Source organism: Hibiscus syriacus, unplaced genomic scaffold (assembly GCF_006381635.1).
Source record: "Hibiscus syriacus cultivar Baekdansim isolate YM2019G1 unplaced genomic scaffold, ASM638163v2 tig00000991_pilon, whole genome shotgun sequence".
Taxonomy (NCBI): domain Eukaryota; kingdom Viridiplantae; phylum Streptophyta; class Magnoliopsida; order Malvales; family Malvaceae; genus Hibiscus; species Hibiscus syriacus.
Window position 1 is genome coordinate 840,768 of NW_024061840.1, and position 16,319 is coordinate 857,086.

Below are 16,319 nucleotides of genomic sequence, written 5' to 3' on the forward strand. Positions count from 1 at the left end.
TCCTTAAATTTATATTTGAATCTTCATTTGGCCCATTGTTAGTTGTTATTTATATTTTTGTAATTGAGCCATAACTTTTTAAATGGGTATAATTTAGTCCTTTTTTATATTAATTTAAACCTCACATTTTAAATTTATTTCGATTTGGTCCCTTACCTATGTGTATTGTTTAATTTATATTTTAATTTTTTTAATTTGACATTTCTTCAATTTTGTCCTTAAATTTATATTTTTTTACAAAATTGATCTATGATTATTTTTGTAATTTACTCAAAATCATATACAATTACAACTTGCAATTCAACAATCACGAAAAATGACAAAATAATTAATCCAAAAATAAAAACGACCCGACCTGAATTCAATCCGTATCCTGTAAATATCCGACCTGAATTTTATCTGTCAATGATGTGACCCGATCTGAACGAGATCCGACTGAAGTCCACCTGAACCTGAATTAACCTGGTCTTTATCTGCTTCGGACCTGAACTGACATCGATCCGAACTGAAAATGACCTGACCTGAACCCGATCTGGATCTGGTGTCAAATCAACCTGAAAATGACCTGAACTGATTTAACATGTACCCGACCTGATCCGAGTCAAACCATCAAATTGACCTGACTTGACTTATACCCGATTTTACCCGACATGTCAAGATCCGACTGAAACATGTCCGATTACCTGATTTTACAGCCTTACCTGCCACCGTTAGGAGACATTATTTGATGACTTTGGTTAACCATATCATATGTGGTCTCAACCAATAAGATTCATACATCTTAAGGCAACTTCTAAATAACAATCGATTCTTTTTTTATATGTAAGAAAGAGGTGAAGATTCACCTTAAAAAAATGATGTGGATAGATCTTATTAATTGAGGCCATAAATGACGTAATTAGTTGTGTCCATCTAATAATTTTTTCCGAGCCAAGAGCAAGAAACCACCTTTCTCCATAAATTTCCAAGCTTTAAATTAACCCTTTATCTCTTTATCCGCATTAATAATACTGATCCATCACATTCACTTTATAACACAAAAATAATCTGTATCCAAAACTGATTTACCAAACTTGAAACTGGAATCTAAAAAGTTGCCCCCTTTTTTGTCCTGCTTATTTTCTTTTCTGTTTTCACCACTTTTTGTCACTTTGTTTCTTGTTTAATTTATTCACTTGGGTTTCCCCATTTATTTATCATTTAAGAACATGGAACAACAATAAAAAAATATCAAGGAATCTGTCAATTTCTAAGGTTGTCACCTGGTTCAAACCAGCTACATGCCTTGTGAGATACTGAGATTTGTCTAGTCTTTATCTGTATTAAAAACTCCAATTAGAACTGTCAAATTACGAAAAGAAATGATTCGAATACAACAGGGAGGACTGGAAGGATGGCAAGGCGCTTACTTACACAACAATAAAAAGAAGGATAAGGATTTACTTCGGGTAGGTTCTTAGACTCGATAAACAAGCCTTTACTTCAAACAAAACAATGAAAAAAAAAGCCCATTTCAGTACGAGAATGGAAAGAATCAAACGAGGGACGACTAGGCGAATTAGTCAAAGGTGGAATGTTGAAAATTCAATATTAACCTATATGTTCACACCTAAATTAATTTGATGTCATTGCTTACATCAATTTAGTTTTGATGTCATTGCTTACATCAATTTAGTTAGGTGAAAATTAAGTATTTTTCTCATGTTTTAATTTCAATGGTTTAGATTATTTAGTGTTTATTTTAATGAGTGGTTTAGATTGTTTCTTGTAACCTATAAATACCCTACTTGTATTTGAGTTTTATCATCCAACAATCAAAGCTTAATTATAAGCATTTGAAAGCTTTCTTAAGAGTTCTTCCCTTTTGCAATTTTGTGAGATTATTCTAAAGAGAGTTTTTTTTGATCAATTAGAGTTTTTACTCTATTTTGATTCAACAATTGGTATCAGAGCCACGTTTTTTAAGATCTCTTGAAATTCTGAGTATGCTCTGTGGCTGCAGTTTTTAACTGATCTTCCACATCAGAAAATATTTCTTGAGTTATTGTCGAGGTTATTACAAACCTTGTGGAGCTTCTTTGTGTTTAGAGTAATTTAGTACTCTGCACGTTTGTTACTCAAGCTTGTTCGGTGTAGTCAAAGCCTTGCCGTTAAGATGGGTGATCTTCAAGTAGTTGGAGGAATCAAGAAGCTCAACAACAAAAACTACAACACGTGGGCAACATGTATGGAGTCATACTTACAAGGTCAAGACCTTTAGGAGGTTGTCGGTGGTGGTGAAGTTACACAACCGGCGACAGAAGATGCCAATGGAATCTTGCGAAAGTGGAAAATTAAAGCAGGCAAAGCAATGTTTGCTTTAAAGACCACAATTGAAGAAGAAATGTTGGAGCACATCCGGGATGCTAAAACACCAAAGGAAGCATGGGACACTTTTGTTACACTCTTTCGAAGAGGAACGATACAAAATTGCAACTTCTCGAGAATGAACTTCTATCATGGCGCAACGCGACATGGCGGTTGCCCAATACTTTCACAAGGTGAAGTCGATATGCCGTGAAATTTCAGAATTAGATCCGACAGCTGCTATTGGGGAAGCCAGGATAAAAAGAATAATTGACCATGGTTTGAGACCCGAATATCGAGGGTTTGTTGCCGCTGTACAGGGATGGCCGACACAACCATCGCTTGTTGAGTTCGAAAATTTGCTTGCAGGTCAAGAAGCCATGGCCAAGCAAATGGGAGGAGTCTCGTTGAAGGGTGAAGAGGAAGTGCTCTACACCAGGAAAAGCAGAGGCACTTTTCAGCGGTATACTGGCAATGAATCTAAAAAGGATGGTGACAAGGTGAAAAATTACCAAGGAAAGGGAGGCCCTCATTCAGGGGGAGCTTCCAAGAATCGCGGTAATAGTAGAAAGTTCGATGGCAAGTGTTACAATTGTGGGAAGATGGGCCACATGGCAAAAGACTGTTGGACCAAGAAAAAGCCTGTTGAAAGTAATACTGCTACTTCTTGTTCGAAGGAGAATAGTGAAGATGGTTGGGATGCTGAAGCGTTATTTGCTACGGAGGAAGAAGAATTAGCTCTCACTGTAACAACACCAGAACGGATTGACTACAAATGATTGGATCGTAGATTCTGGCTGCTCAAATCATATGCGGGTGACAAACAGAAGTTGCAAAACCTGTCTGAGTACAATGGAGGTCGTGTGGTGGTGACAGCTGACAACTCAGGTTACCGATAACTCACATCGGTAAGACAATAGTTACTCCTCGATATAATACTAACCAGGTGCAACTCCAAGATGTTTACCATGTCCCAGGAATGAAGAAAAATTTGCTATCTGTGCTCAACTAACATCATCAGGCCATTATGTCTTATTTGGTCCCCAAGACGTGAAGGTTTATCGTGATGTCAAAATCACAGAAACACCAACAATGGAGGGACGACGTTTGGAATCAATTTACGTGATGTCAGCAGAGTCTGCATATGTGGACAGGACAAGGAAAAATGAGACATCAGATCTATGGCACATGCGGTTAGGTCACGTTAGCTATTCCAAGATAAGTGTGATGGTGAAAAAGTCGATGCTTAAGGGGCTTCCTCAACTAGACGTGAGAACAGACACGGTCTGTGCGGGATGCCAGTATGGTAAAGCACACCAATTACCATATGACGAGTCGAAGTTTAAGCAAAAGAACCTTTGGAGTTGGTTCACTCTTATGTTTGGACCGGTTAAGCAATAGTCAATTAGCGGTATGCGGTACATGGTAACATTCATTGATGACTTCTCCAGGTATGTGTGGGTTTTCTTTATGAAAGAAAAATCTGATACTTTCTCAAAGTTTAAAGAGTTCAGAGACTCAGCTGAAGGAGAAGTGGGAAAGAAGATATGCTGCTTGCGCACAGACAACGGAGGAGAATAGATCAAACGAGTTCTCTCAATACCTAAGGGAATGTCGAATACGTCATCAGTACACTTGTGCCACACGCCACAACAGAATGGTGTAGCGGAAAGAAAAACCGGTATCTTGCAGAAATTTGTCGAAGTATGCTACATGCAAAGAACGTATCTGGAAGGTTTTGGGCTGAAGCAATGAGGACTGCAGCCTTTGTGATCAACAGACTTCCTCAACCAAGGTTAGGATTTGTTTCACCCTTTGAGAAACTATGGAACATAAAACCTACAGTTAGCTACTTTCGAGTATTTGGCTGTGTATGTTATGTGTTTGTTCCTGATCATTTACGGAGCAAATTTGATAAGAAAGCTGTTAGATGTATCTTTGTGGATATGACAGCCAGAGAAAGGGTGGAAATGTTGTGATCCAATTAGTGGAAGATGCTACACGTCACGAAATGTGGTATTTGATGAAGCTCTTCTTGGTGGTCCTCAGAGAAGGAGGTGTTGCCAGATTCGAGAGAATTTGGAGACAAACTACAACAAAAGATGGGGGAGCATGATGTTCAACTTCAAACAAGTTCAGATGAATCAGAAGATCCAAATGGCGATGATGTCGAACAAAGAGTGACTCAGAATCCGTGGCAAACTGGCGTGTATCACAACCAAACGAAGAAGGAGGCCTAGTGAAACAGAAGAATCAATTCCACAATCTCAACTTCGAAGTCAACAAGAATACGAAGGCCAAATCCCAAATATGCCAATGCAGCCATAATTGAAGAAGCAACGGAGCCTGAGACGTTCGAAGAAGCATCGAAGAGTTCTGAGTGGATGACAGCTATGAAAGAAGAGATCGATGCACTTTAGCAAAATCAAACTTGGGATATTGTACCAAAGATAAAAGATGTGAAACCCATATCTTGCAAATGGGTTTACAAGATAAAGCGCCGTCCAGATGGGTCAATCGAGAGGTACAAAGCGTGATTGGTAGCTCGTGGTTTCTCTCAACAGTATGGATTAAACTATGATGAAACATTTAGTCCAATGGCGAAACTTACAACCGTACGAGTCTTACTTGCACTTGCAGCCAACAAAGACTGGAACTTGTGGCAGATGGATGTAAAGAATGCTTTTCTTCATGGAGAGCTAGATCGAGAGATCTACATGACCCAACCAATGGGTTTTCAGAGTCAAGATCATCCTGAATATGTGTGTAAGCTGCGAAAAGCACTCTACGGATTGAAACAAGCACCTAGGGCGTGGTATGGTAAGATTGCTGAATTTCTAATGAAAAGTGGTTATTCAGTAACACCTGCAGATTCTAGCTTGTTTGTCAAAGCCAATGAAGGTAAGCTAGCTATCGTGCTAGTGTACGTGGATGACTTAATCATAACCGGTGATGATGAGGCAGAAATTCTTCAGACGAAGGAGAATTTATCAGTTCGTTTCCAGATGAAGGAACTTGGACAACTTAAGCACTTCCTTGGTCTAGAGGTTGATCGTACACACGAAGGAATATTTCTATGTCAACAGAATATGCTAAAGATTTGCTGAAGAGGTTTGGAATGCTCGAATGCAAGTCAACTTCAACGCCAATGGAACCAAATATCAAAATGTGTGCACATGAAGGAAAAGATTTGGAAGATGCAACAATGTATCGACAATTGGTAGGTAGTCTGATCTACTTAACCTTGACCCGACCTGACATTTCTTATGCAGTTGGTGTGATGAGTCGTATATGCAAAATCCAAAAAAGCCTCATTTGGAAGCAGTTCGACGAATACTGAGATATGTGAAGAATACAATTGACTATGGTCTTTTGTACAAGAAGGTGAAGACTGCAAGTTAGTTGGTTATTGTGATGCTGATTATGCAGGAGATCATGACACCAGGAGATCAACAACTGGGTATGTTTTAAGCTTGCTCCGGAACAATTTCTTGGTGTAGCAAAAGACAACCAACGGTATCATTGTAACCACTGAAGCTGAGTATCGAGCAGCAGCAATGGCAGCTCAAGAGAGTACATGGTTGATACAGTTGATGAATAATCTACATCAACCAGTAGATTATGCAATTCCATTGTATTGTGACAACCATCGGCAATTCGGCTAGCGGAGAATCCTGTCTTTCATGCAAGAACTAAACATGTGGAAGTACATACCACTTTGTTAGGGAAAAAGTTTTGCAAGAAGAGATGAGATGAGGCAAATCAAGACAGATGAGCAAATTGCTGACTTTTTTACAAAAAGCTTGAGTGTTGGAAAGTTTGAACATTTCGTCGTTAGCATGGCGTGATTCAAAGAATGGAGGCTAACATTGAGGGGAGTGTTGAAATTCAATATTAGCCTATATGTTCACACCTAATTAATTTGATGTCATTGCTTACATCAATTTAGTTTTGATGTCATTGCTACATCAATTTAGTTAGGTGAAAATTAAGTATTTTTCTCAGTTTTAATTTCAATGGTTTAGATTATTTAGTGTTTATTTAATGAGTGGTTTAGATTGTTTCTTGTAACCTATAAATACCCTACTTATTGAGTTTTATCATCCAACATCAAGCTTATATTAAGCATTTGAAAGCTTTCTTAAGAGTTCTTCCCTTTTGCAATTTTGTGAGATTATTCTAAAGAGAGTTTTTTTTTATCAATTAGAGTTTTTACTCTATTTTGATTCAACATGGAACCCCCCAAGCAGACCCTGTGGCAATGGATGGTTAGAACCCGGAAAGAAGAAATATCGGTTTTTTTATATTACACGAACAGAAAATAAAGATTGATTGCAAGGCTTTTCACTCCTTAAAACATTACTTAAACTTAAAGCTCAGAAATGCAGGATGGTCTTGGACGGACTTCGGACAAAGAGAGGGAAAAAATTGAAGACTGAGGATAATTAAAGCTTAATTTAGTCCCGGCAAGAAAAAAGAAGATGACGATCGCTCGTGCACCATGACTAATTAGGAACTCACCCAAGGTGTGAAGCGAAAACATCCTTTATTGAGACTGGAAATATAGAAAAACTTGCAAGGACACACGCACACCAAGCAGTCACTTCCGCACCTGAAGGCAAAGAGAAATCATTCCTGGATGCGAGATAAGGTACAAGCACTAAAAGAAAAGGAATGAAACCTAAGGAAGAGGTCCGTCCTTAGTATCAAAGTGTTTTGATCTGTCTTATAATAGGTTCTTCACTGACATCCCACCCCTGCTTAGTGTTCCACTTGTGATTCTGGATGCAGTGGAGGATTTTTATAAATGCGCCCGATGTTCCCCCTCCCCCCATAAGACTTTCTCTTGGAGTTCAAAGGTTCCAACTTTTCTTTGTTGATTCAGTTCTCTTGATGTTTCTTCTAGTTCATTTTAGCTGCTTTTGTGATCCAGTTCTCTTACTTGGTTTTTGATTTCTGTTATGATTTGCTATCAATCTTTAGTTGTTTCTATAAGAACCCTGGGTTTCACGTCCTATTAAAGCACAAAAAAGATCCACCCTTTATTATCAGTTGATTTCTGGATTTTGAAAAGATGGGTTGTAAAGTAATTGAATTTCTGCTCTGGGTTTCTTCAATCTTGTGTTCAACATTGTTTGCTAGTGGGTTTACACCTGCAGACAATTACCTTATTGATTGTGGATGACCTAGTAATACTACAGTGGGTGATCGAGTTTTCTTGGCTGATAATTTAGCCTCAAAGCTCCTTTCTGCACCTGAGAATAGGGGTGTAAACGAGCCGAGTCGAGTTCGAGTATTGCTGAGCTCGACTCGACTCGAAAACTCTGAAATGGAGCTCGACTCGACTCGAAAACTCGCGAGCTTAAAATTTTTAAGCTCGACTCGAACTCGAAATCCTGAACTGAAGCTCGTGAGCTCGAAAAGGCTCGAAAAAAAAAATTCTTAAACTTACCTCGATTGAAGCTTCAAATTCAATCTCAAACATGAACCTTAAATACATGAAATCTTAATGTATTTTTTTAAAAAAAAAATCAATACATAAATATTATTATTATTAATAATTTATTTTTTTAAAATAAAATCTTAATATACTATATTTTCGAGATGCTCACGAGCTTTTCGAGTCGAATATCGAGTAGCTCGTTTCAGCTCGTTAAGAACTCGAGCTCGAGCTCGAGCTCGAGTCCATTCGATCTGAGTATTTATCGAGCCTTGATCGAATCGATCTCGAATAGCTCACGATCTGTCTCGTCTCATTTACAGCCCTACCTGAGAATGTTCTTGGTAACACTTCGAAATCGGTTACCTCCTCCGATCATTCGCCTCTCTATCAAACGGCGAGAATCTTTACTGGTGTTTCTAAGTACAAACTCTCAATCAGCCGGAGTGGAAGACACTTGATTCGCCTTTATTTCTATCCATTTGTTCATGCTAGTTACAATATGAGTATGGCAAAGTTCAATGTTTCAACCGAAAACCATGTTCTTCTCAGTAGTTTCAGTGTTCAGTCTATTCTGGTGAAAGAATTCTCTGTTATTGTAATCACCAATAGCCTTGCCATCACATTCAGCCCTTCACATAATTCATTTGCATTTATAAATGCCCTGGAAGTTGTTTCAGTCCTTGATCAACTCATCCCAGACACCGCCGGCTCAGTGCAATCTTCAACGGGATTCCAATGCCTAACGTTGCAGGCACTAGAGACAGTTGCTAGGGTGAATATGGGGGATCTACCGTCTCCTACTAGAACGATACTCTTTGGCGAACATGGGTACCTGATCAGCGTTTCCTTGTAGGAAAAAACCTTGCCTTAAGTGTATCAAATATTAGATCTGTCAAGTATGTTGATGGTGGTTCCACGGAAGACATCGCTCCGAATTCCGTCTACGGTACCTGCACCAGGATGATCTCTGTGAATGACTCCAGTAGCAACTTCAATGTGACATCGGAATTTGATGTTGATCCCGGATTTCAGTACCTTGTTAGGTTTCACTTTTGCGATATTGTCAGTGATGCTCTTGACCAGTTGTATTTCAATGCCTTCATCGACTCCTCAATGGTTGTTCGGGACCTTGATCTGAGTACATATTTGGTTAATGTTTTTGTTGCTACTTTTTATATGGACTATGTCACTGAGTCGGCTACTAGCAATAAGCTTCGAGTAAGCATTGGCCCTTCTAATTTACATGGTACTTATCTGGATGCCATACTTAATGGCCTGGAAATCATGAAAATGAACAACTCTGATGGCAGCCTTTCTGGCTTGGGAATTGTCAACAGTTCTGTTTCAAGTTCAAAGAAGAAAGATGGTGCTATTGTAGGTACGACCGTCGGGGTGGCTTCTGGAGTGTTGTTGGCTGGAGTTCTCTTTATGTTGTGTAGAAAACGAAGACGATTGGCGCTCCAGAGACTATCGAAGACATGGGTTCCTTTCTCTATTAATGGAGGAACTTCCCACACCATGGGGAGCAAATACTCCAAGGGGACTACTGTCAGTCTCAATTCTAATATGAGTTGTCATGTTCCTTTTCTGGCTGTTCAAGGGGCCACAAACAACTTCGATGAGAGTTGGGTTATTGGGATCGGAGGATTCGGTAAGGTGTACAAGGGGGAACTCAATGATGGTACAAAAGTTGCTGTTAAAAGGGGAAATCCACAGTCCCAACAAGGACTTGCTGAGTTCCAGACTGAAATTGAGATGTTATCCCAGTTTTGTCACCAACATCTGGTTTCATTGATTGGTTATTGTGATGAAAAGAATGAGATGATTTTGATCTATGAATATATGGAGAACGGTACGCTCAATAGTCATCTCTACGGCTCAGGTCATCCTAGTTTAAGCTGGAAACAAAGGCTCGAAATATGCATTGGAGCAGCTAGAGGACTCCATTACCTTCACACAGGCTATGCTAAAGCGGTCATTCATCGTGAATTGAAGTCGGTAAATATCTTGATGAGAATTTAATGGCCAAAGTTGCTGATTTTGGCCTGTCAAAAACCGTCCCAAACTTGATAAGACACATGTTAGTACGGCAGTTAAAGGAAGTTTTGGATATTTGGATCCTGAGTATTTCAGAAGGCAACAACTGACAGAAATCTGATGTGTATTTATTTGGAGTGGTTTTGTTTGAAGTTCTTTGTGCAAGACCCGTGATCGATCCAACTCTTCCTAGGGAAATGGTAAATCTAGCTGAGTGGGCAATGAAATGGCAGATGAAAGGACAGTTGAAGCAAATAATGGATCCTAATCTCAAAGGAAACATCAGGCCTGATTCTCTCAGGAAGTTTGGAGAAACTGCAGAGAAGTGTTTAGCTGATTTCGGTGTTGACAGGCCCTCCATGGGAGATGTTCTATGCAGGGCCGGCCCAATACATGTGCCACCTGGGCCTTAGTCCAGGGCAACATAATATTGGGGACATCAGTTTATAAGCACATATATACAGTATATACATATTTGACTTAAAAAAAATTAATCCAGTGAAACAAGCTGCCAGCTCCATCCTTGTCGTTCACCAAATCTGCAAGCAGTAACCCAAATTATCAAAATTCAATATCTACCGATCATTCCCAAAGTCAAAGAAGAAAAAGCAACCTAAATTCCTAAATTTTCAGGATTTAACTTCACTAAATAACGAAGAAAATCAACAAGAGGACAAACAGGATTTCACTTCACCAAATAACAAAGAAAATCAACAAGAGGACAATCAGGATTCGGTGGAAAAAAAATAGAAAATGAGATCCATTTCGAGCACAAAAAGGGGGAAGAAAGAGGATTTGAAAAAACCATTCAAGAAAAAAACCATTAGCAAGCGAAATACACGAAAAGGGAGTGAGCAAAGGCAACCATTCGATTAAAAATCCTCATCCTATTCAAAACACTTGTAACAGAGAGGGGAGGGTTTATTTTTTCTTTGAAAGGAAAACAATTGTAACAGAGAGAGGCGAAAGTCTTGTTTACCTGTTGATCGTTGGTCATTGGAGGATCGTTGGAGTTTTCATCGGAAAGACTTACGGTTTTCAAAAGGTAAGAGATAGAAAGAAGATCGATTTAGGTTCGGAAGTCTAGTTTGTTATGAACTAAGACGAGAGGAGCGGCAGTGTGAAATAATTTGGAGTTTGGATCCAAAATAGTTTTGTTTATTTAAATATAGAAGTTTTGTCTTTTAATAATTCAAAGGGCGGTATGAAATGTTGCATTCCCAACTGGATTTGATTTTTTTAATATATTCATTTTATTAAAATAAACTGAGCTGGGTTGATAGTAAATAATCAAAGTGAACGAACATGATTTTGCGTTCGTTTAATTAAATGATGAACACGAACAAAGTGCTTGTTCGTTCATTTACGTTCGATTATATGTTCGTTCATTTATATTTATGTCCATTTATTTATGTTCGTTCATTTATGTTCATTTATGTTCGAACAGAGGGCAAGTTGAATATGTTACGAAGATTATTGAAGTTGTTTGGATTTCAAGAAAATTGTTTTGTTGAACAAATTAACTTTAAGACTTTATTATGTTCATATAGCTTATTTATGATTTATGTATGTTTTTTTCGTATTCGAACAAATTAACTTTAAAGTTGCAGGTTATATTAATGAATTTTAAGTTGTTTTTCTTATTGTTTACTTTTTTTACATTCATTTATTGTGTTCGAATAAGTTTGTTTTTTGTGTTTGTGTTGTTCGTTTATATTCATTTATTGTGTTCCTTTATGTTCATTATTATGTTATGTTCGTTTGTTTGTGTTTGTTTACGTTCGTTTATATTTGTTTATTGTGTTCGTTTATGTTAATTTATGTTAGTTCGTTTGTGTTCGTTTAATTTCGTTTATCATTTAAATAAATGAGCATGAACAAGCTATGTTCCTTAATGAACAAACACAAGGGTTTCTCACGCACTGCCGTCTTCGTTCGGCTCGTGCTCGTGTACAATGCTCGTGATAATGCATGTCTTTGACACATCATTACAATAATAATAAATTCAAAAATTAAATCATAAATAAATCTGATGCACGTTAGACCATTTAGCCCCTGACGTGAAACCTATAAATAGAGAGCTTCATAATCTTCTCAACTCATCCAATTCACTCAAACATCACTAAACTCTCTCAAAACTTTCTAAGCTTCTAATTCTTTCCGGCGAGGAGCAGTGTCACCAGCAATTCACTCCGGTTGTTGGTGTACGAAAATTTCTAACTAAAAAATTAAAACACTAAGATAACAAAGATCACTAATACACATTTACTCTACTATATTTTTAGAATTTTATTAAAATAAGAATGCTAGCTTGATATGAACTTACAACCAATATTCATTCACTTATTTAATTTTCAATCACTCATCCAGATTCATCACACTTAATCCAACTCTAAAATATAACTTATCTTTTGTCGTCACATTATTCTATCATTATACTATATTAAGTTGTCACATCTTGATCATTTTATCGCATTTCAACAAAATTACTTAAACATTTTAACCAAATTACTTTAAAATTTTTAGATGATAACATGTCAATGTACACGCTACACAATATAAAACTATCATGCTCTCACGAATATGAATCCTAAGGTTTTTTCTATTAAACTAAGGTGATTACAAAATAATATATGTTCTAAATATTTTTAATCATTTGACAATGAACACCCAATAATCCTACTGCAATCACTGGTACTCGAACCCATAACATCTAAGAACAACAACGATTCATTTAACCATAGAGAGAAATTTGTTCGTACATAGATAAATATAAAATGGAAGTGCATAGTTTATAGGTTTTGAACTCGTGACCGGTTTTTTTGAATCCTAAGGTTTTATGTATACCATGATAACTTATTATGGGTCTCCTGAATCAACATGTAATATGTCATGCATTACAACACTCACTAATATAATATAACATGTGTTCATGTCCATGTTTGAGATTTAGTGGTTTGAGATGAACATAAAAATTAGGTCTCTAATAACAAGTTTCGAAAAAAATTAATCATAAGAAAAAGTAAAATTAAATAAATTTTCTTGTAAATAATTTAAAAATGGCACATCAACTTTACCGTTAATTTTTTAATAGTAGGTAATAAAAAAACAAAATATAACGATAAGTATGATTTAAAAAATAATAATAATTATATGATCAATAGAAAAAATAATATGTGAATGACTAAATCAATAATTTATCATTTTTAGTTATATATCAATTTATTATTTTGGACCCTGGGCAAAAGGAGACCGTGGGCAAGTGCCCCTCTTGCCAATGCTCAAGGGCAAGTGCCCCTCTTGTAAATTCACACATTGCTCGTAAAGATAATCTTGTAATTTTTCCAATTTTTTATTCATATATGAGTATTTTTTATTATTGTAAATTTTATTAATTCATTAAGTCGCACTGTATGTATTTTTTAGTCTTCAAATGATATTTTAGTAATTTTATTGCTAAGCTTTCACTTTTATTTTCTAAACACAAAGGGGTATATAAGATATATTTTTTTTGAATGTAAGGGGAAATTTATGAAAGTAATACAAAGCACCCACGCTGGCAGTGCTCTCCTGGAAGTCTTCAGCGAGCCACTGCTCTTCTTCGGCAACTATTGTACACCGAATGGACCTCCCCATGCCGACTTCGCCATTGCATCGGCGACCTTATTCCCTTCGCGCGGCACATAACTAAACCGTAAAGACCAATCCTGTTTTTAAAGCTTTTATTCTTTTTATTTAATATTTCAGCCTTCGAGAAATTTCAGAATTTATTAAGTCATTTTAGCCCTCACGGGTAATTTAATAATTTGGTTAAAAAAGTATTCTGGTAATTTTGTCAGTCACATAAATATTTTTTTTCTTTTCTTTCTGACAAAAGTTTATTCTCTTTATTATACCAAATTGTTTTATTTAATAACATCAATAAGGATAATTTAATAATTTATCACACTCGTAAATATATTAGACATTCTAAAATTTATGAAAATGATACTTAATTAATTATTAATGTTTTAACACCTTTTTTACACGTTCTTAGACTTTTTCATCATTTACTATGATCAAAGACATTTTGATCATTTCACTCACTCGATCTTTCATTAATACTTTACTCATAATCACTAATATCTTATGAAATTCTCTTGAAGCCTTATGTTTTCCTATTAATAAAGTTAATAATTTAATTAATTATTAAAATAGTTTTCTTTTAATTAATAATTAATATTATTATAATATTTTCATATAACTTCTAAATAAAATATATTTATTTAAAGATTAAAAACGTATTTAATATAATATATATTCCTTCATTACCATTCAATCTATAATTATTATTAAATAAATTTTAAAAAAAAGCATCTTTTCGTAAAACATTTTTTCACCTATAGGGGTGTTCACTACTCGATTTTAACTGAATAACTGAAGGAACCGAATTAGTTCGGTTAATTCGATCTGTCACCGAATTAGTTCATATCACCGAATTAGTTCAGTTGAGAAATAGTTAATAATTTTTTCAATATTCGAATAACGGTTAATTCGATTCGAAATTGATTAATCAACTGAATTAATAGAAATTATTAATTATTATATATAGTATATATATTATAAACATATTTTAAGCTCAAACCCATAAAAATTAATATCCATTATTTTTTAATCACACTAGACTCATTAAATTATCAATACCTAATTAAAAATATACATCTATTATATTTAAATTAATCTAATTATAAAAAATTATAAAAAATTTGGTTAATTCGATTAACAGACAGAAATAACCGAACTTTATTCAGTTCATTAAAGAAAAAAATCAACTAATTCAATTAATAATAATTCGATTCAGTTAGTAGTCAAATTAACTGTTTAAACACCCTTATTCACATATACTACGTGAACGTAGTAAATTCTAATGTTATTTTAAACGAATATGCATAGACTTTATAATTTGAATAGAATTCTCAACTTAAAATCTAAAAAAAAAGTCAATGAGGCGCTGCTAAAAGGATGACGTCATCTTAATGTCAGCATCCATATCCCTTGGGCTCCTCATAAGTGGCTGCCTCTGCTGCCTCTGCTCTCACCATATTCCTCTTCTCTTCATTTCTTTTACGATTCCAAAAAAAAAAAATCAAGCCAACCCGAGTCCCAGACCACGCGCCCACTCGCTATATACGGACGCCACGCATTCCCACGCGTTTTCGCCAAATTTCTCAGCGACTTACTGTCATCTCCCGACGTCATGTCGCCGCCGCTGAACTTCCCGTTAAGTCCGCTATCTCAACTCACTGTATCCAACTGGGTCGACGAGGTGCTTCAGAGTAGTAGCAGTGGTAGTTACAACTCTCCGACTTCGCTAGCGAGTTGCTGCACACCACAGAGACCGAGTTTCATTAGAAGCGTCAGTAGTCATTCCGTTGAAAATAATGAGCTTCATTGTGGTTTTGCTTCTAACCTTTACGACCTCATCGACTATGATTCTGGTCCGCTGATGAAAGTATTCAGCACCGGTGATATGCACCAGGTTAAGTTATAGTAATGAGTTCAGCACTTTAGTTGATAAAAGATTAGCTGATATGGAGTATTATCTATTCGGAAAAGATGCAGAGCTTTGATATTAAATTATTTATGATGGGGTGCAGGTAAAGCAGTGTGGTAGGACTTGGAGGGCAGAGAGTCCACTGTTGAATGAGAGTAATGCCATCATTGAAGGAATGAGCAGAGCCTGCCGCTACAGTCCCCAGGAAAAGAAACAGAGGATTCAAAGATATCGATTCAAAAGAAATCTCCGCAACTTCAACAAGAAAATTAAGGTGATCTTAAATCTTTATTACTTTCTCCTTAATTTTAATCCCCATTCTAATAAGAAATGGGTCAAAAAGATTATTTGTTGCATAAAATTATATGTTCCTCCCCCCTTGTGTGCTGCTTTTTGGTGTCTGTTATACTAATCTTGCACCCATGAATTTGTATAATTATCGCAGTATGCATGCAGGAAAACATTAGCAGACAGCAGGCCACGCATCCGAGGACGGTTCATTAGAAATAAAGAAATTCAAAACAATCCTCAAGTTGAAGATGAAGAAGATGAGATGAACTGGATTAGCTTTCTAGATATCCACTCCCAGCAGCTGCTTTTTAATCCTTAATGTTAGGTCTTTTTCTGGTATTCTAATCAAAAGGGTGTTGTAAATGTGATTGGTCACATTATTCATACGGGAGTATGGAAGATTGCAAGGTTTTGTTTTTAAAAAGTTAGCCTTATATAAATGGCAGACAAGAAGACTTGAAGAAAAGGGATTATTTTTGAGTATTTTGTTTTCTGGAACAACAGCTTTTTATCATATCCAAATAATCCATACTTCAGCCCGACCAATTACATAAGTTATATTGATATTGGAGCACATTAAAGGATCTTGTTAATCATATTTTAAAAGTGACAATGAAGTTATATCCGTTTGATGAAGATATATCTGTAATTGAAGTTATAGGATCTGAT

The 16,319-nt window shown here is 36.2% G+C and overlaps 1 protein-coding gene and 1 pseudogene across 1 annotated transcript; both read left to right on the forward strand.

Annotated features, from left to right (window-relative positions):
• Nucleotides 1-6,607: 6,607 nt before the first annotated feature.
• On the forward strand, nt 6,608-10,239 carry LOC120118756 (annotated as a pseudogene).
• A 4,823-nt stretch (nt 10,240-15,062) lies between these two features.
• On the forward strand, nt 15,063-15,969 carry LOC120118768 (two-component response regulator-like APRR3). Its single transcript, XM_039138755.1, has 3 exons — nt 15,063-15,344; nt 15,469-15,633; nt 15,805-15,969. Exons 1-3 carry the CDS (start codon nt 15,063-15,065, stop codon nt 15,967-15,969), a joined length of 612 nt encoding a protein of 203 aa, XP_038994686.1.
• The last annotated feature ends 350 nt before the right edge of the window (nt 15,970-16,319 follow it).